At 44.5% G+C, this 19466-nt stretch overlaps 1 protein-coding gene across 11 annotated transcripts in view; it reads right to left on the bottom strand.

Moving 5' to 3' along the window:
- The window catches only part of TNRC6A (trinucleotide repeat containing adaptor 6A), a 57263-nt gene that overhangs the window by 3787 nt on the left and 34010 nt on the right, over positions 1–19466 (bottom strand). For 4 of the 11 annotated variants that reach the window (XM_050317921.1, XM_050317918.1, XM_050317915.1 and 1 more), the window contains 18 exons: positions 16348–16395; positions 11344–13932; positions 10358–10522; positions 10007–10182; positions 9750–9830; positions 9264–9315; positions 8069–8211; positions 7576–7722; positions 7268–7405; positions 6902–7030; positions 6724–6801; positions 6261–6471; positions 5667–5699; positions 3258–3389; positions 1686–1844; positions 1209–1349; positions 592–699; positions 149–370 (listed from right to left, as the gene is read on the bottom strand). In XM_050317921.1, the coding sequence (XP_050173878.1) occupies positions 149–370; positions 592–699; positions 1209–1349; positions 1686–1844; positions 3258–3389; positions 5667–5699; positions 6261–6471; positions 6724–6801; positions 6902–7030; positions 7268–7405; positions 7576–7722; positions 8069–8211; positions 9264–9315; positions 9750–9830; positions 10007–10182; positions 10358–10522; positions 11344–13932; positions 16348–16395 (4752 nt within the window). The remainder of the gene's footprint in view (positions 1–148; positions 371–591; positions 700–1208; positions 1350–1685; positions 1845–3257; positions 3390–5666; positions 5700–6260; positions 6472–6723; positions 6802–6901; positions 7031–7267; positions 7406–7575; positions 7723–8068; positions 8212–9263; positions 9316–9749; positions 9831–10006; positions 10183–10357; positions 10523–11343; positions 13933–16347; positions 16396–19466) is intronic. The other 7 variants (XM_050317919.1, XM_050317922.1, XM_050317920.1 and 4 more) reach the window with 7 other exon arrangements.

Here is a 19466-nt window from a genome sequence, read left to right on the forward strand (position 1 = left end):
CTGCAGTGCACTATATGCACCAGCTTTAGGCAAGGCCAACAGTACACCTGGTATCCTCCAGGGACAGATTATCCAGCCAGACACACAGGAGACTCCCCAGCTTGGAAACAAACCACACACCCCGCCAGGCACAGTGGGACGTCCTTACCAGGGGTGTATCTGGCATCAGAATTTCCCCATCCTCCACCCAGACGAAGGGAATTATCCCAAGTGGACAAGGGCGGTTTCTGGCCTGTCAGCCCTGGAGGTGGGCGGGACGGAGCAGTGATGCTTTTGGGTGGCAAAGGGACCTTCCACAGCTCATGAGCCAGAGAGGTGTTAGTGACTGATCCAGGAGACCACGTTGATTTGGAATCACTGTTTCTGGCTACTAAAAGACACAAAAGACAACCACAATCACCATGGTGCTGCAACTGTCACCACACTGCAAAGAAAAGTTGCTAAATTAGAGTAAAATCAAAATAACTGCTTTGAAATCAGTGAAGTTACCACTCTGGGGAGACCTTGGCACTGCTTTTATTAACATCTGGGATCCCCCTGAATCAAGTGAAGGGGAAGGAGCCAGGTCAGAGCAATACAAGCAGACGTCACCTGAAGTGCTTTGTGCTGTACTGCTGAGGGAAACATTGTAGTTGGAGGCACGAATGGATGACCAGGCACTAGTTGAAGGCAGCGTGGTGTTCAAAGATGAGGATGACCCTGTAACAAAGGCAGAGTCAGTCACAGCATGTCACAAATGCAGCAGGATTGAAAGGCGTGGTTTGTGGTCCAGCCTGAACACACTGCACACTCAGGAGAGGGTCCTGCACTCCTCAGGCCCCATCCTCCATCCACAGCACAGGCACACGGTGGCAGCAGGAGCACCCCACGCTCACAGAGAGCACAGGCTCTACATTCCTGCATGGCTGCGCTGCTTCCAAACACTCTGGGTGTGCACAGCTGACATCAGGATGCAGAGCACAGCTCCTCTGCCCACATTCCTGGGATAGCTGCTGCACTGCATCAGCAAGCAAGCTGAGCCAAGGGTGAGCTCGGCAGCTGTGACAGGCACAGCACAGCAGATAAACCAGGAGGGAAGCAGGCAGCGAACACATCCCAAATCCACAGCACAGGGGACAGCCCAGGAGAGGAGCAAGCAGGAAACATCTCCACGAGAGGAGTCACTGTGACTGAGGGAAGGTTACACAAATTAATCAGGCTGAGCTTACCACTGTTCCTGTCCCTGAGGTGGTCAACTTCCCGCACAGTATTAATTGAGAGATTGTTTATGACACTGCCAGGAGTGACGTAAGGGTCAGTTTCGGGGTCGATGTTTGGATAACCTTTCCATGGCTCACCAGGGCGAAACTCTAGGAATACAGATGCACAAAAGAAGCTTATTTTGATTATTTTTTAAAACAGGAAACAGCTGTCTAAACAATACATCTCTTAATGACCAAAAATCCCAAACCTTTAACTTAATTTAGTCTTCACTTTATTCACCTAATTTCTAGTTTCTCTGCTCCCATCACCCCAGGCAGATACACTTCTCTCTGTACAACTGAACTCCTGCTCTCCATTTCCATCTGCTAAGAACATCCTTCAGGCTCCTCTGCAGGCTGGCTCCTGTCCCCTCCACATGGCACACCCAAGGAACCGAGGACAAACCCAGGGGACCCATCAGGGGGAGGGCAGGGGAGCTGTACCTGGGGGCCAGTTAACACTGCTAGAGCCATTAGGCGATTTGGCACGGGACCAGCCATCCCCAATGGATCCAGGGGGACTGGCTGGCGAATTACTGCTGTTCATAAAGTCATAAGGAACAAATGGAGAATCTTCCAGCCTAAAACCACTTGAAATAGCACCTGAATAAAAAAAAAACAAACACAAATAGCGGTCAAATATTTTTCAAAGCCAGTTTTTATATCCCTATATAAATATATATAAAATCATGCCCTTCTAAATCATTAATAAAATATATGGCAGCTCACTGTCTTCTTATATAGAAAGTTATATAGGAAACCTAAAATTAAATGTGCCTGAATAACTCAGGAGAAAGCTGTAAGAATAATGTTCCATGGAATCCTTTCATTGAAAGTACATGTGTCCAATGTAACATCTATTGAACTGAAGTATTAACTCCAGAGGTGAGAGCATTCTGTGGGACCCCACCTGGGTAAAGGGGGTAGTGAATGGATTCTGTGGTGGGAGGGCTCTAAGAACAAACTGCTACAGCATGTGAAGAATCTTTAGTTACTGCAGAGGTCTGTTTATTCTACTCCTATTCATGGGAGGGAAAAATATATAATTTAAAAATCCCTGGAGACAGAGCACGGAATGGTTTAAAAGGTATCAGACAGCAAAGCCAGTTCTGCTACAGTTCTGAGGGAGTTAGGGATTCCATGCAATATGGAAATTCCTAGTACTAGTTGGAAAACATCACCTGCAGCTAAAGGAACACCACCCCTGCCTGTGGTAACAGTTGGATGGGGTTCAGCTCCAGGGTATGGTCACTACATGCTACAGCAGCAAAGTCATCTCAGAGCAGCAAAGCAGCTGACACATCTAAAAATACCCCAACAATCTGAGACTGAACAGTAACAGGAGACTGGGGACATTTATAACTATCTTTAGACACAGAATCTTTGGGCTATAGACTCAAATTTTAACTGGATGAGATTTCAAGCAACTGAAACAGTTGAAATGTCATATGAATCCTGATTACTGGAATGAAACATAAAGCAACCAAGTCCATCTCCTCTAAAACTAAGGACAGCAATGGTACCAGTCTAGCCCTTCTAAGTTCTCCCCAATTTCAGAAGGCAAACAAAGACATTCATAACCAAAAACCTGTCAGTAAAAATGTCAGCCATGCCCAGAATGTGGTAAATCCCCAAAAATCGCCTTAGGGCAGCAGGGTGGTGGGAGAGAAAACTTGAAAACCTAAAGCTTTTGGCTTAAAAATATATGAAGCATTCCACTCGAGATTAAGGTAAAACTAGTAGCAACAGTCACACTTACAGAAAAGTCTGGTTAAAAAAGGAATTCTGTACAATGTTTCTACTAATCTCATCACAAGATCACTCTGTAAGCACAGTCAGCAAATCTGTGGCTGCTGTGAAAGGCAAGCAGCAGGTTGGCACAGACAACACAAAACAAACTGTGACAGCTACAGCAACACAGGAGTTACAACCATAGCCCAAACACAGCAAACCTGCACCTTGCACCCAGAACACGACAGTGTGACGTGCCACTGCTCGAGGACACGCTGAACGTACCATGTTTGCTGGAGTTTTGATCTAAGGATGTGTTCACAGAAATGCTGTCGACTGTAGTCCATTTCCTCAGCCGAGATTGTGGCTCTTTAATACTGCTCATATCCAGGTTTACATTCAAGTTTGAGTTCATTCCTGAAAGCATACAGAGCTTATGAAATACAGACTGAACTGCTTCTGCTCGTCACCGCTGCTGTCCCAATAAGCACTGAAGAGCACACTACTATGGTTATGTCATGCTTCCAAGTCCCTGGTTTTGAGGAACGTTCTAGCATTTAATTCCATGAACTCACTGCAGACAGAAGCTAAGCTGAGCAATGCAAAGCACTCCCAAGTTCTCAGCTCATGTCCTCATGCAAAAATGTCAGCGGAAGAAGCCATTGGGAAGTTAGAGAAACTAAAATGTAAATACCTAAAATACGGGGCAAACAGAACTTGTCTTGGCCTGCTCTAAGCTGTGGTCTGTACTTCCAAATGTTTCTCTCCCAGAGAACCAAGACAATGCCAACCCAAACCAACCCAAATACCTGGGAGAACCAGCTGTTCTGGGCTTTGACAATGTGCCCACACTTTTTTGACTTTGCCTGCTCTCTTTCTGGGTCTGTAAGAATCCTGAACTCACAACCATACCTGGGTACTCTTCCAGCCCTTCAGATCTAATGACTTTATTTCTGAAAATAAACCACTACAATGGTTTCACCTGGGGCCACAGACACACAGGGAGCTTCTCAAATGTCTCCTAGAAACGCCTTCCTTCAGCACTGGAAACGAGGGCTTCATCTTGCTCCTGAGTGGACATTCACAGCCATAGAGAAGCTGGTTTGTTTGTCTGGGGTTTGGGTTGTTTATCTTAAAGGCATAATCAGGAGTTGAAGCCAGAAAAGCCTCTCCTAGAAAAGCCTTACACAAAGTGCTTGGAACAGGAGGGTTTTAAAAAATGTAACAACTACCAACAGCTCAAGCAGAAAAAAAGCAAAGTCCAATTGATCCTATTTCTGACACCTCCCTCTGGCACTCTGCTGTTGTCAGAGCAGTGACTGCACCACAGAAACCTTCCTTCTACCTCTGGAGCAGCTGCAGAGGCCAGACCTCAGAGAAGGGTTCAAAGGATCCCAGGCTGGCAGAGGTGCATAGCTCTGACCAGGCCAATGCCAGCCCCTGGCAGGCACAGGTCTGCCACTGCCCTGTATGGGAGACCCTGTATGGGAGGCTCAGGGGTGGACACCAATCCCTGGACATGATCCATAATTTAAACTCTCTTCCCAGAAGTAATTTTTCATATCCTATTGTGGAAGACTTCATATTGTTCAGCTATACTCACTATTTGGCAGAAAAAGGTTGTTTTTATCATTACAAATACTTAATTTTATAATGAATGGAGATGTGACTGCAGGACTGGTCAGGGAGAGAACATCCCAGCCCCCAGTCTCTTGCTTTGGGTGAGCATCTAGTGAATCCTGACAAATTCCTTCCCTGGAATGGAAACACAGCCTCCCTGCTGTCCTTGCTGGGTCTCCTGACAGACATGAGAACCTGGAGAAAACAACATTCCTACTGGATTGTCCAGGAGACAACTGGGCAAACTGGGCTCCCTCTCACACGGCTGCACTACCGCACTGGGAGGGTGACACCAGCACGCATCTGGACTAAATTCCTCACTAAGGTGGGAAGAAATTCCAGCAAACTGCTACTCTTTCCCTTAAGCTTTTATGAGGACTGAGTGTGGCTCCATGTGCTTGTATCACTATACAGTTACTCCAGAGGGATCCCAAAGAACTCCTACGTGTACTGCAGCAGATTCCTGGGGGATCTCAAAGCAACCTTTCACATACTGCAGGTTCCTGAGACGTGGCCGTGATTCAGGAGAGAAGGCAGCTATGTAACAGTATATTCCAGCTCAAGAATGAAACAGAAAGGAACCCGAGGCAGGCAGGATACAATTCCCCAGCATGGAGTTTGGAGAGAATTCCTTTCCTTAGAACTAACACAGTGTCTGCAATAGCTAGACAACTTCATTTGTATGCCTTGCCCTTGGAGTGAAAGCACAGTTAGACATTGAGGCCAATCATCACCAGCAACCATGAAGCAGCAGCCTGGAGTTAGGACTGGCCACAAGCCACCTCAGCGTGGCACATGCAGGGCCAGCACTGCCCCGCTGGCTCCACAACTCCACCTGCAAGCACAGGGATGTCAGCTGCAGTCCCTAGGGAACAAACTTCTCTGCAAAAGGCAATGGGGATGCAAAGGAAACCAGCCCAACAGAAAAGACCCAACTAGAATAAGCGAGAAGAAAAGCAAAACTGAAGGGGAGGAAAAAAATGGGGGTAGGAAACTGAGGTAAATGGTAAACACTTGTGGTAAGTGTAATATAGCATCAAAAAGGGACCTAAAGAAAGGAGAAAATATACAAGCCTGAAATTTCTGAAGTAGAAATTGGACAGAAGCCTGGAAACATAGGGAGAAAGAAACAGGAGATGTTTGTATTTATAAATATTCAGACATTTTGCCTGAAATGAGACAACCATTCTTTAAAAATGCAGATCCAAATGGTTTTTTCGTAGGCAAAACCACTAACAGGCAAACTGACAGTTTACTCTACCTGTGCAATTCTAGTCATTGGAAATCATGGTGGAAATCCAAAGAGATGTGGCTACATCAATGGATTCTTTGAATGGATTCTACTTCTAAAAGTTTTTTAGCTCCAGGAACCAGGACTTTGCACCACTTTGATCCCAAGGGACCCATGGGATAAAAGAAGCACTAAAAGAGTCAACCATTCCCTAGGACTGTAAAGCATTCAGCACTGTGACAGACAGTCACTGGGAACGAGCGTACTTGGGGAAAAGCTCCTTGGTGAACAAGGGCAACTGGGTAAGCCCCACAAAGAATTAGTACTTCCACTAAAATGGAAGTGCTGACTGGATTACAGTCACTGTTTTAGGAGGCAGGCAAGGGGAAATGTAGGGTCTGTGTCACACAAGCACTGACAGACTGCAGGAGACCCACCTATAGGGAAGCTGCTGAATGCATTGATTGGTGATGGCCCTTTCTGCAGCTCAGGAGTAGCGTGGGGTATGACATTCTCAAGGAAGGATTTCATGGAGGGCTGATGGAGTGACTGCTGTTGAGAGGGTGGAGTTTGCTGCTTCATTAACAGGTTTGGATCAAGCTGACGGGACTGTTGCATCATCTGTTGCTGCATACTAAGAGATCGACCCTTAAAAAAACAGAGCAGTTACAATATCAATGGGCAAAAGCTTTTCCACATTTAAAGAAAGAGAATGAAATGCATCTCTGTGCTCCGTGCCTCCCGCACAGCCAAACCCCAGCACTAAGTCCCTCCTTTAGAGCCTGTCGAACCCAATTCACTCCTTCACACTTCAATACAATTCACAGCAAGAAATGTAGCTCAGGATGAAAAACAGTTGTGAAGAGAGTTTGAGAAGTTAAAATAAAGGTGTTTGTTTACCTGCTGCTCCTGCTGCTGCCGACCCCCCGAAGGCATGCTCCTTTGAGTCTGCGCCTTTTGCTGCTGAGCCAACAGCCGCTGCGAGACATGTGGTGCGCGCGGGTTTAGGAACAGTCCCAGCCCACGCCGGGCTCCACTCACTCACACACAACACCGAGCGACCAGCTGGGCAGCTTACCTGTAACTGGGAGATCTGAGAAAGCTGGTTTAACTGGGACAGTTGATTCAACATGGCTACCTGTTGTGGGCCAAAAAGTGGGCTCAGGCCACCGTTGTTTGGTGCATACTTCAGTAATGATACTGGAACCTGCAGAACAGACCAGGACCAAGAGAGACTGACTGTAACAGGCAATTACTTAGCCCGGAACATGGAGAACATTGTAACCTCTGGTCAACAGCTGCTTGGTTTCTGAAATACTTATCAAGCCAAATATGTTCCCAAATATTTACAGAATAAACATGAGCAACACCACCAAACAAGGGACAATTTTCCAAAGCAGCATTCAGGTAGTCTATACACAGAATGCTTTCTGTACTCAGTTACCTGAGGGGATAGTAATGGAGGAGGCACTTGAGCACGTGGATTAGGCTGAGATGAATTAAGAGGTTGTGCTGGAGGCTGCTGCATGCTCCTGGGCTGTGCTGCTATATTCCCAACACCAAACACACTGGGATTGCCATTCTGGAGAAAGGATGGACAGTCAGTGACAATAAAGGTTCTGCTGCTTCTCCCACCCTACTCATTTCAGTTACAAGTTAAACATGTATCAATCACACAGGCAGCTACAACGTTATATCAAAAGGCATTAAATGCTGTCAAGTAACATGCCAAGGATATGCATACAGCCTTACCTGTCTAACAGAATTCAAGTTTTGCATACCCAGCCCTGCTAGGGAGCCCAGGGCTTGGTTAGGTAGTGCATTATTTGAAGGGGGAAGCTTCATGTTTTGATTGGACATAAACTGCATGTTTTGGGACTCGTCTGCTACAATGCCATCCTGATGGGACAGACAAACCGAGGCGCAACAACCAGCCAGCAAGCAAGCAGAAGGGAGAAACCATTGCCAGGAGCAGAAGGGAAGAGTCACAGGATAGTCCAGCACCAGCAGGAAATAGGCAGAAAACAAAAGAGATCAGGTTAGTCATTGGCACCGTAAAGGGCTCCAGAAAGTGCTTAGCATTGTATATCAGTGAGTCAAAAAGAACAGTTCATATCTCATGGATTAACCAGAAAGCCCTCACTCCCCTCTACACTACCCGCAGACAGCTCAGGAGCACACAGGTAACTGCTCAGAACGCAGAGCCAGAGAGTTCAGAAGTGTCCACCAGTGAGACTGCACTGACCTTATCGAAGTAAGGACCGCGATCCATGGAAGACTCTTTGGGAATTTGGGGACGAGAACCAGGGCCTTTTCCAACCACACGATTGTAATCTCCAACGCCGAGGCCGTGCTTGTCCATCTCCATCCGCTTATCCTGCAGTAACCCTGTGGGCAGGAGACAGTGGCTGCAGCACTCAAGTGTCCTTCAGGCTGCAGCTACACCATAAGCAGCTTGTGCTCATGAAGACCTGAACCAACACTGCTCCTGGGCAAGAGACTCATAAAAGAAGTACCAGCTTAGCTTTAAACTCTCTGGGTTTTACTGAAAAGGGAAAGAAAACCTTGTGTATCAGTGGCTACAGACAACTGGAAACATGGAATCAGCACCATGATTTTTCAAGGGTTCATGCAAATATTACTCTGTTTTCCTCTTAAAGCCAAGAACATGTAATTGTTTTAAATGTGAAATAATTTAAGTATCAGGCTTGCCATTAATATTAAAATCTAAAACTCAACGAACAGTTTCTTTACACAAGAGACTACTAGCCTCAAAGTGAAAATAACCAATTTTAAAGTGGAATAAAAAATAGTAACTACAATAAAAACTACAATGTTACAATTACTTTTACTTAAACATTCTATCATCATAGTATATTGTTATCAATGTATTAAAGAATTGTACTATTTTTTATTTGCTAAAGGAATTGTAACAGTCAATGGATTCAAACATTATAACTGCTTCCAAGTAATTTTAAATGTTTCTAAAATAATCATGCAGTATTAATGTAGTTCTTAGAACTGAACACGTGTTTCCAAGAATGAACCCAATGAGTCAGTTTGGGATTTGGAACATTTCTGTTTATACCCAGTGAAGTGCCCAGAGGGCAACCAAGATATTTGTATTACAAGAAACAAACCCACTGTGCCCTGAAAACATTCTCTCATGTCAGTTTAACATATATAAATATAAGTTTAGCTTGATATATGGCTAATATTCCTATAGCAACCAGGTGATGCAGGTGTGCAACATTACTCACACACACAAATATTTTTTTCTACAAGAGTATTCCTTTTCTTAAGGGAAATATATACTTAACTATGTATAGCTATATATACATTATATATCATTTTTAAAAAGTAATTTACAGAAGGATATAAGGTAAAAGAGAATCTGGAAGGAAGAGCAATAAAGCCCAGCTTGGTTCTGCTGTTCTTACCTCCAGACATGTCCATCTTATTGCTCTGTATGGTTTCTTCTGGTGATTCTCTCTGAAGTAATAAAATGAATCGCAATTATTTAATAATAGTATTTTTAAGAGCTAAAACAAAGATTCTTACATACTATTTCAATTCAAACCTGCAAGAGAGAAAAATCGAGACAATCAGATGCTATGTTAAAACATTTTCTCCCTTTAGTTGCTATCCAAGTGAGAACAGGTTCTCTCACTAAAACTCTCACGTAACAAGGAGTAAAGCAACAGATTATGGGACAAACACTTGGATAGTGGTTACAAAACCATTTTTCATCAACAAAGAGCTCTTTTTGCAATGAGAATGCAAAGAAAAGGGAGGGGTGACAGAGGGGAGACAAACATAAGTAAAAAGAAAACCATGATGAAGATGAACACCAAGCATTTCAAAGTCTGAACATGGTAACCAGTCCTGTGGGAAGGCAGCAAAGCCAGACAAAGACAAATACTTACTGAAAAACTGAGATTTGTGAATTGCTTAATGAATGGATTGATCCATGTTTCATCTTGCTTATTTCCACCTTTCATTATTCCCTTAAAAACAGAAAGGAATTTCTGTGAAACTCAGGTATTTACAACCGACTGCTTCAATTATATCACAAAGTATGAAGAATGAAAATTAAAGTGCAGTAGTGCTACAGTCATGCAGGAATCCCTTCTGACTTAGCTTTCAGAAATGACAACAAGCTTTGCCCCGAGCTGCTCCTTACCTTTGTGGGCATTTTTTTCATGTAGGGTGGCCAGTTTAACGATGGGTTGGCTTCTTGTGAGGAACTGCTGTTCCACATTCCAATCTCGACATCCTCCTCTTCCTCCCAGCTGGTCTGACGACTGCCTGTCAATGGCATATCATCTCCACACCAACTATCTTGCATAGATTTAGGCCCTGGTTGTGAAAAAAGCCCAGCACATGAACATTTCGGTGGCAGCTGCTGCCCTTCACACCAAACACAGCTTGATGCTGACTACAAGGTAACACCCATCCAAAACATGCAGCTTCCACAGAGGGACTTCCCCTTCCCCAGACACACTTGTTCCAGGGGGACACAGAGAGCACTCACCAGGTTTATTTGGAGGCTGTTGCCCAAGAGGAGCGTTTCCCCAGCCAGAGGTGCCTCCTGCATCGCTGACAGGCTCTCCCCAGCTCGTACCAGTGTCCATGGGCTTACCCCACGCTGAAGTTCCGTTATCTACAGTAGTGGCTGGAGTAGAAGGCTCTCCCCAACCTTTGCAAAGCAGGGGGAGTTATTGGCATGGTTTGGAACAGGATTTAAAAGCTACCTAAAGAGACTCAAGTGTTTTGCTTTTCCTAGATCCATAACATATACTAAAAAGTGCAAGAGCGTACATTTCCATTTTGTGTGAGGGCCATTATTACAACTGCAAGCTGCTCCATAAATAAAAGTAATAAAAGCAATCAAAGAAACACAAATTTTGTATCTGAAGAATCCCATTTCAATATTACAAATTTTTAAGACATTAAGCTCCTAAGAGCTGTTCATTTCATGTAAGTGACCTCTCTCTGCACTTGAAAAAGAGACAGAGCACAAGATACTTCCTAAACACCATGTAAGCTCCTCTCCAAAACTGTTATTCACTGCTCACAAAACTGCAAGACCAGAAAGTCTGATCCAGAGTCTCTATAAACCCAGCATCCTTCATTTTGTCTTGTAGCAGCTCAATGCTTTTTTTGGGAAGGCTCATTGGCAATATTAAGTTTTAACTGTTTTAGAATCATTTAGAAAAAGAGTTTCATTCCTCATATACTATTTTTAATATTTTCTCCATATGCCCACTCCCCAGAACTCAAACAGAGCTCTCTAGTCCTTATTACTGCAGCTATTTGAAACTAGAGCAGATCTTCCAATCTGTACAAAACCATCAAACCTCTATGAGCCCTGCTGTTCATTTTTTTAATAAATAAAAACTGTACTTCATCAGCACACTTTGTCCTTTGCATTGAACTTTCCATTGTTCTATGAAGCAAGAATAAAAAATTGCTTTATAATCATCAGAAAACATAAATCTGGATAAAAGCCAGGCTTACCAGAACCCGAACTGCTCTCCTTGCTAGTCATGGCACTTGAAGACAGTAGCTGCGGATGTACCTGTGCTTGCTGGTCTGAACTGCTGCTACTGTTTGGGACATTTTTATTCCACATATTCACATTTTTGTAGTTGTATTTGCTTGGATCACCCCAAGCAGAAGTTCCATCATCAATCTCCATCTTCCGGCGTATGGATTCAGGGGATGGCTCCTCCCAGCCTGTGGGCTCTTCCTCCTTTGCTGGGGCTGGCATCGGCCCCCCAAGCCAGCCCGACCCAGGGGGTTTGTTCGTGGCAGACGGGGCTCCCCAAGAGCCAACATCTTGTTTGTTCCATTCAGGAGAGTTGACTGGCTTTGATGAGTCCCCCCAGACTTGAGGTTGATTGGATTTTGGAGGGTCTCCCCAGCCCTGGTTCTGATTAGACTTTGCAGGCTCATCCCATCCTGAAGAGTTGTTTGGGTTTGCATTATTACCTCCCCAAGTAACAGAATTCGATTTACCCGGCTCATTCCAACCAGACACCGACCTGTCGCTGTTGCTACCTCCAGAACTGGATTTCTTTGCCTCACCCCAATGGTTACTTCTGGAATTTTCTCCCCAGCTATCACTGGCAGACACTGCCCAACCCTGGCTGGCCTTCTGTCCATCTCCCCATCCCTGCTTCATCTTCGGTGCGTCATTCCAGGATGACTTTTCCTCTTTGCCACTTCCCCATGATTGATTGCTCTTGACCATTACTGTAGCAGCAGAATCTTCTTCCCACCCCCCTTGGCTGTTTGACCCTTTGGAGTCTCCCCACCTTGTAGCAGACTTTGGATCTCCCCACCCCGATACAGACGAGGTATCGTTATTATTAGGGCTAGGTCTATCCACACACCCCCCTGAGCTGGAAGTCTGTGTCACAGAGCCCCCCCAGGCCTCTGTCCCATTGTCAGTTTTTCTTTCACCCCTTGGTGACGTTTCAGTATCCCAGGCAGTGTTCTGTTTGATTGGAGTCTGTCCCCAGCCAGAGTTGGAGAGGACACGTGGATCTAAGTCAGTTCTGTTCACTATGCTTTGGAGTAACGTGTGCTGGTCAACCTTCCTCCTCTCTCGGTTCTGGCCTTCTGCAGCTCCTCTGTCCTCATGGCACCCAGTGCTCTCCGAGCTCCCCTCGCTGTCCCCTGTCCCTGTTTTGGCCCACGCGCTGTTCTGCTCAGCCATCTGGGAAGCAGCAGAACTCTGGTTGTTAAGATCATCCTCCTCAGTAGACTTCCATCCATTTGTAAACTTCCTGCTGTTTCCATTCACACTTTCATTGGAATGCTGATTACTAGGCAGTTTGCTCCATTCCCCGATGGAAATGTTAGTGCCAGTGCTTTGTGCAGGGCTGCCCCATCCTCTTCTGCTCCCGCCAGCACTTGCACCATTCCCGCTTCCCCACGGCACGTTCTGGGAGTTGACTGTCCCTGCCTCCCACACCCCTCCTCCTTTATTCCCATTGATTTGAAAGTTAGTGCTGCCAGGCCCGCTCCCGCCCGGCTGCATTAGAGTTGCATTCACAGTGTCACCATTAGCTTGGCTGTTTGGGCCTGGACATTTGTCTCCAGAGTAACTGGAACCATAGGCACCCCAGGTAGTACCGTAAGAGCCGCCAGTTTTGGCCTCACCATTGCTCAGGTGAGAGATGGAAGTGCCGTTTGCCACTGGAGAGGCCTGAATCTGAGAATGATTCATTGTGCTCACGCGCCAGGCCCCGGGCCCTGCAGTGTTGGGCAGCTCGCTCATCTGCACCGAACCAGCAGAGTTTGGTAAACTAGAGGTCATAAAGTTAGTAGTGTTATTTGGTCCATTCATTTCAGTGTTAAGGTTTTGAGGTTGCCCACTGAATGAAACATTCCTTGTACCATTTAATTCAGAATCACAACTTTCCTGAAGGCTTCCCCAGGAACCGTGGGCTGAGCCACCCACTTTCGAGTTAATACTCTGGCTGTTGGCCATCTGACCTATGGTACTGCACTGAATGCTTGTGCCAGGACTCCCACTCCCCACAGACCCTTTCAGGGCATGTCCACTGTTCTCCAACACGGACCAGGCACCATGGTTGCCATTTGAATTCAAAGTGCTTGGATTTAACCCTCCATTTGATGAAGAGTTTATGGTGCCCCAAGCATTCATTCTATTGTTGCTACTTTCAGATTTGCTGTCAGGAGCATCCACAGAAACTTGACATGTGCTTATTATGGATCCATGGGATAACCCCCACGGTCCATTAATACTTCCATTGCCCACATTATTGCTGTTGCTACCAACCACAAACTTATTCTGAGACCCATGTCCGATGCCATTGCGAATGCCATCGCTTTCTCCGCCTGTGCTCCCTGAAGCCATGATAACGAGGTTCCGCTCTGACCCAGAGCTGGAGGCAGAGTCAGTGTCCATACATTCTGAAGTCAGCTCTGGGTCACTGCCAGTGATCGATGGCCATGCTTCTTTGTCAGAGCCGTCTACGATAACTTTATCCCAGTTTGTGCTGGAGTCACTATTTGAAGAGACTGGTCCCCAGTGAGAATTTTCATAATGGGATCCTAGACCACTGTGGTTCAGATCTAAAAGGAAGAAGGAAAGTCCAAGAGCATTATTGTAAGTTTAGCATTATTACCTCATTAAGCAGAAGAGGAAAAAAAGAATAAATATGCTAAGCCAGGAATTATTATTGTGTATTATTTTGCTTTTGTTAACACTAGAGTCACAGGAGGTGATGGAGAAAGCTCCAAGTACAGCTGTCCAAATGCTGTCACACATATCCCAGAACACTTCTCCCAGGATGCAGAGCTGCTCTGACAAAATGCTTGGAGAAGCACTCCCAAAGATCTTTTATTTTTCAGAGAAACATTTAAAAAAAACCCACTCTGTATCACCACATACAAAGTATTTTCTAGAAACACATACATATTAAAAACCTACAATCTTATATAAAAACCAAAGACAGCCAGAAAGGCAGAAATCCCAACAGGACGCTGCAGAGCAGTACCAACTGCTGTGTGACAGCAGCCAGAGAACACACACCTTCTCCCCCATTACAGGCATTATATAAGATTCTTACACACACGTTACTCAAGATATTTTTATACAACAACTTGACACAAAAAGCACAAGACCCATCTGAAGTTCTGCTTCAGAAGTCCATTTTTAATTAATTTTTAATCAATATCAATATTACTCATCATACAGTGAAAAAGAATCTAGTCTGAGACCCTGGGTGCAAGTGCTGGAGCAGCACAGAGCAGGGACCACCACCACTCCTCAGCATGGGGCTGGTGAGAGCCCAGGAGGGTCCAGGCACTAAGGTGAGCCCCCCTGGTAAGTGCAAAAATGAACGGTGGCTCAGCAGTGTGGAACAGGAGGAGTGGGGAAAGAGCTGCTGCAGACAGACAGAGCTCTGTTCCACTGCTCGGCAGCTCCCAGGCCTGCAATTCAGCAGAACGAAACCCAGAACTTGCTGATTCATGTGCTACCAGAAAAACACCACCTAACAAACCTCAAGATTTCAACTCTCACCCTGATATTTATAAAAATACACTTAACCTGTATTAAGAGACTGATCAAAGAGTTGTCTGCACCCCTGGGAGAGAGAGAACCAACAGCACAGAACAGCACCCTGATTACACAAACACCATCCCTTTCAAAAGCAACACGAAGGCATACAGATGGCAAACAGCCTGAATTAAGCGTGGAGAGATACAGGTTATGACTACAAGTTGGGGAAAATGGTAAAACAAACCCTAATTTGCACAGTAGCAGAATACATAAAGAAAGCTGGTATTTATTACAACTCTATTACCCTAATTTAACTGTGATGCAGTTTGTGCCGAGCCAATCCACAACAGCACACAGTCATTAGCTTCCACTCAGCCAGAATCTTCTCCTATTGTATACAAAACTACTTTGACCAACAGTCTTTCTCCTGGACACAAATATGTGTTAGTGAGGTTTGGTACAAGCCACTGTTCTGGAACATTCCTATCTGAATTGCCTCAACCCATGAACTTCGGCGTTTAAGGATACAAATACTGAACAAGCAGGTATTAGACCAGAAAAACACCCCCAAAATTGAAAAGCAACAGCTGACAATATACTGCATTTGGTGCACAGCACAAGCAGCCACAACAGCCTACTCTCACTTTTCTTCCCAAAACTATTTAAAGTTGCAACTGAACTTTTGCTGCTTAAATCCTGGACAAAACATTTACACAAACCTGAGTTCCTTAAAATTCTGTAATCTGTTAGGATTGTTTTCAATAATCTTGGTTGTAATTTAATGCTCTGCAATAACCTGTAGTGTAATGCTTTCTAGCTATGAGTTATTCTGCAGGAAATGTTTGCAGGAAACTGTATGTATTTACAAAAGCAATTTGTTTGTTTTAAAGTACCATCATATGGGCTAAAATAAACAGAAGAATTGAGAAGTGTAAATTAAGAAATACCTGGATCTTGCTCCTTCTGCCTCCTTTTCCTGCTCCAGTACACCTGGTACCCCCAGACTGTCAATACTACACCTTGCCACTCACTGTACCTTTGGGCCTTATGAACAAATGCATTTTAGTAAACAAACTGCTGAGCTTTTAGTGAGCAATGAATACACGATTTCCTCCACAGTGCTGCGGCACATTTCTGATAAAAAGCACGGGCTTGCACAGATTATACAATTTAATACCACAGAGAGGCAATTTAACATGTAAGCATAAACATAAAATAACCCCACTTAGTGTTTTAAAGCTAAGGTGCCAAAAGCTTTTAGTATGAATTCTGGCTAAATTAGAAAATTAAAAATGTTAAACCAAATTAGTATGCAATGGCACAGAGAAAGTATACCAAAGTCATTCACATAGCACATGCTACTGAAAAATGTAAGCCAAAGAATTAAAAAAAAATAATAAAAAAAACCCCAGACAAAATTGTGTGAAACATGTAACTACTACAAACACGGTAGTGTAAAAGCAGGTGAGATGGAAGTAGCTAACCTGACTGGTTAGGGGAGTGGCTCACCAAGTCCCGAATGGGAGGCATGCCTACAAAAAAAAAAGCAAGAAAATCACAGAAGTGTTAACTTCAGTAAACGAGAGAACAGTCCCCAAACCACTCACTGCTGTAAACCCAGGCTTTAGCCCCCTTTTCCAGGACGGGTTTCTCTCAGAGCCAGCTGCTCTGGAGCAGAGACACTGACAGCAAACCCGGCCTGGGGATTTCTGCACTAGCAATTCAGCTGCTTTTGTGACACTTTTGTGACACATTTCCACTGCTAGCTCCTTGTTACACATTTGGCAGCTAATGGACCAATTTAGCATGTCCTTAAAAGTTTGATTTACATAAAAGAGAGGAAGAATTTATAGTCAAAGAAACCAAAATCACTTCATTTTGGACTGTACTGACTTAGAAGTTTAGAGGTCAGTCCTGAAACTTCAGCAGTTCCTCTCTGAACAGCATATTTGCTCTGCCTCAAAGTCAGTATTGTGCTGTCTGACTGAGCAAACAGCAATATCTGAGTATGGCCTAACTCTGATTTAACCTAAGCACGTGTATAACTGTCATTTACCCTCTTTTACAGCCCCCTCCTCCTCTGTGTCCCACAGGCACTACACGGAATCAAAGTTCATGTTTCAAACTCACAGATTTTACAGCTGGAGACCGTAACTGTTACATTTAAGGCAATGTTTCCCAAACTGATTCAGCCTCCATCACAACTAACGGCAAATCCTAACTGCTCCCCTCTTCCCAGACTCCTACAACAGCCAAGAAACTCCTCCAAGTTAAAGGAGGAATCTTTTGTTCCCAAAGGCTGTGTCTGGGACACAAGTTCGTGGCTCCGCTGCGAGATGCACTGGGATAAAGGGAGACGGGAGGAATCCAAACTGGAGCCACGCCAGGAGCCCAGAGGTGCTCTCCTGTTCTGCTCTGTCCCACAGTCATAAGCAATTACTGCTGGCTATTATTTTAGTTCATTATATAAAGCACTTCACTGTGGAATAACCACCTGCCTACTCTGACCTGTTCCAAAGCAGAGGTGAGGAAACACCAGGGCAGTGATCGACCCTTCCTTCTGTGGGAAGTCTGAACATGGGGAGCATCAGTGAGGCCAATGACTGAACTGGGTATGAAAGTGTCCTGATAATGAGCTACTTGGGCAGAGTTCTTAAAATAACCAGCTTGGCACAAGTCTGGATTTGTTTCAGAAGCACTACATAGCATGAGCTTCACCTACGTGTCTTTACTAAAAAGATACGCCCAATGTCCTAAAACCAGCAGAAAAATAAAGAACCCACAGAACTATCCCTTCTTCAGCTTCACTTCTAAACAAAGTATGTTCATTTTCCAAACAGGAGATGATTTTGCACACAAAACACAAGTAAAGAGATGGGGTTTTGATCACTTTATAGTTAAAAAATTCCCCAATGTGAAAGACAGAAAAACTTAGTGTGGCCAGGGCAACTAGAGATTTTGAAGTCAGCAGCACCCGTGTTCCCTGGCTTTTACAAATCACTACCAAATCATTCCAACTTCAGCTGGAACTGGGGAGAGAACTTTTCAGGAATGACACATAAAGCAACCATAGCCATTCCCAATTCCCACAATTCTCACTTCAACACTTTCAACACTACAGTTTTTCTTGTAGCCCTAAAAGACACATCAATTCTGGTAGCCACTAAATAATGCTTTAAAACAGAAGTCAAGAAGCTATTCCGTTAAGTATCAAATTTAACCCTAGTGTCCATGGATATCCTCTCAAGGATAGGGAAGGGATCTGCAGATGTGTCAAATTTCATGAGATTTCTGATTTCAGAGGTAACATCACAGCAAGTACCTGGAACTGCTGTTGGAGGCCGAAAGAGGAACTAGAGAGAGTGAGTGAGAAGGAGATAGGCAAATGACAACGGCATTTCCTTTCAGATACAAAGGTGTCAGAAGACACTGGGTCACTCTTGGCTGCTGCTGCACGGCCACCTCACCTCACTGGTAACTCATCAGACAAGAGCTTGAAACCAGGACAAAAATCCAGCACGGAAGAACTATTTGCCTTCACATTATCATCTTGTCTGTGTTTCTGAAAGAACATAACAACACATGCAAACCAGATATTCTTCCTGGCTGTTCCAGGGAAAGAGACCTTCCAAGCACACAAAGTGGCTCCAAGAAAGGTGATTCTGGCTGCCCAACCTCGACTAGTGGTTCTGAGGAGTTTTCCTGGGACACAGGGAACACCAGGAGCACAGCACACAGGGACAAAGCTCTGACAGGATGCTGCAGGCCACACAGACATTTTCTTAAGGTGGGAGAGTGATCTGGCCAACTATTCTCTCCCCTGCAGGCTCTCAGGACCCCTTTGGAACCAGCTGGGTGTGCAGATATACTACTCAAATAATTCAAGTATTATTCAGACCACAGAATTTTGAGAAACACTGGGAATTTAGTAAAGTCTCAGAAGAAACTATTTGTGGAAACAAATTACATCATTACTGCTATGTGCACATCAAAATATAAATACAATTATAAAAATAAGATAGTATTTGTCCAACATACTAAGTATTAGCATGCACTAATACCAAATCCCTTTTCAAAGCTAGACCCCTTACAGAAAGTTACTTTTTTCCAGCCAAAAATTAACTGCATTAATGTCCTGGAAAATTAACTGAACTGCATGCTACTGCAGTCACTGAACAGCACATCATGCATGTGTAACAGGTAAGTTTACCTGTCTTAAAAGGATTTCTGCATTTGCAGAAATGCATAACTAGTTAAAATAACAAAGGATAACTGTACTTAAATAGGAATAAAGTGGATCCATTTTGTAGGGCAATCAAGCTTCAGGTGGGTAAACAGAGAAAAAACCTGACCTAACAACAAAAATCAATTCTGATATCCTGAACAAGCCATACCCTGTCTAGACCTGTAAGCACGAAGTTAAAAAATAAAGAAAAGTCTGGAGGTGTTTTTCAGAATCCCAGAATGGTTTGGGTTGGGAGGGACCTTGTAGCCCATCCAGTCCCCACCCCCTGCCATGGGCAGGGACACCTTCCACCAGCCCAGGTTGCTCCAAGCCCCGTCCAACCTGGCCTTGGACACTTGCAGGGATGGGGCAGCCACA

The sequence above is a fragment of the Myiozetetes cayanensis genome, unplaced genomic scaffold, assembly GCF_022539395.1.
Source record: "Myiozetetes cayanensis isolate MyiCay16 unplaced genomic scaffold, myiCay2020 scf20-37, whole genome shotgun sequence".
In the NCBI taxonomy this organism is placed as follows: Eukaryota; Metazoa; Chordata; class Aves; order Passeriformes; family Tyrannidae; genus Myiozetetes; species Myiozetetes cayanensis.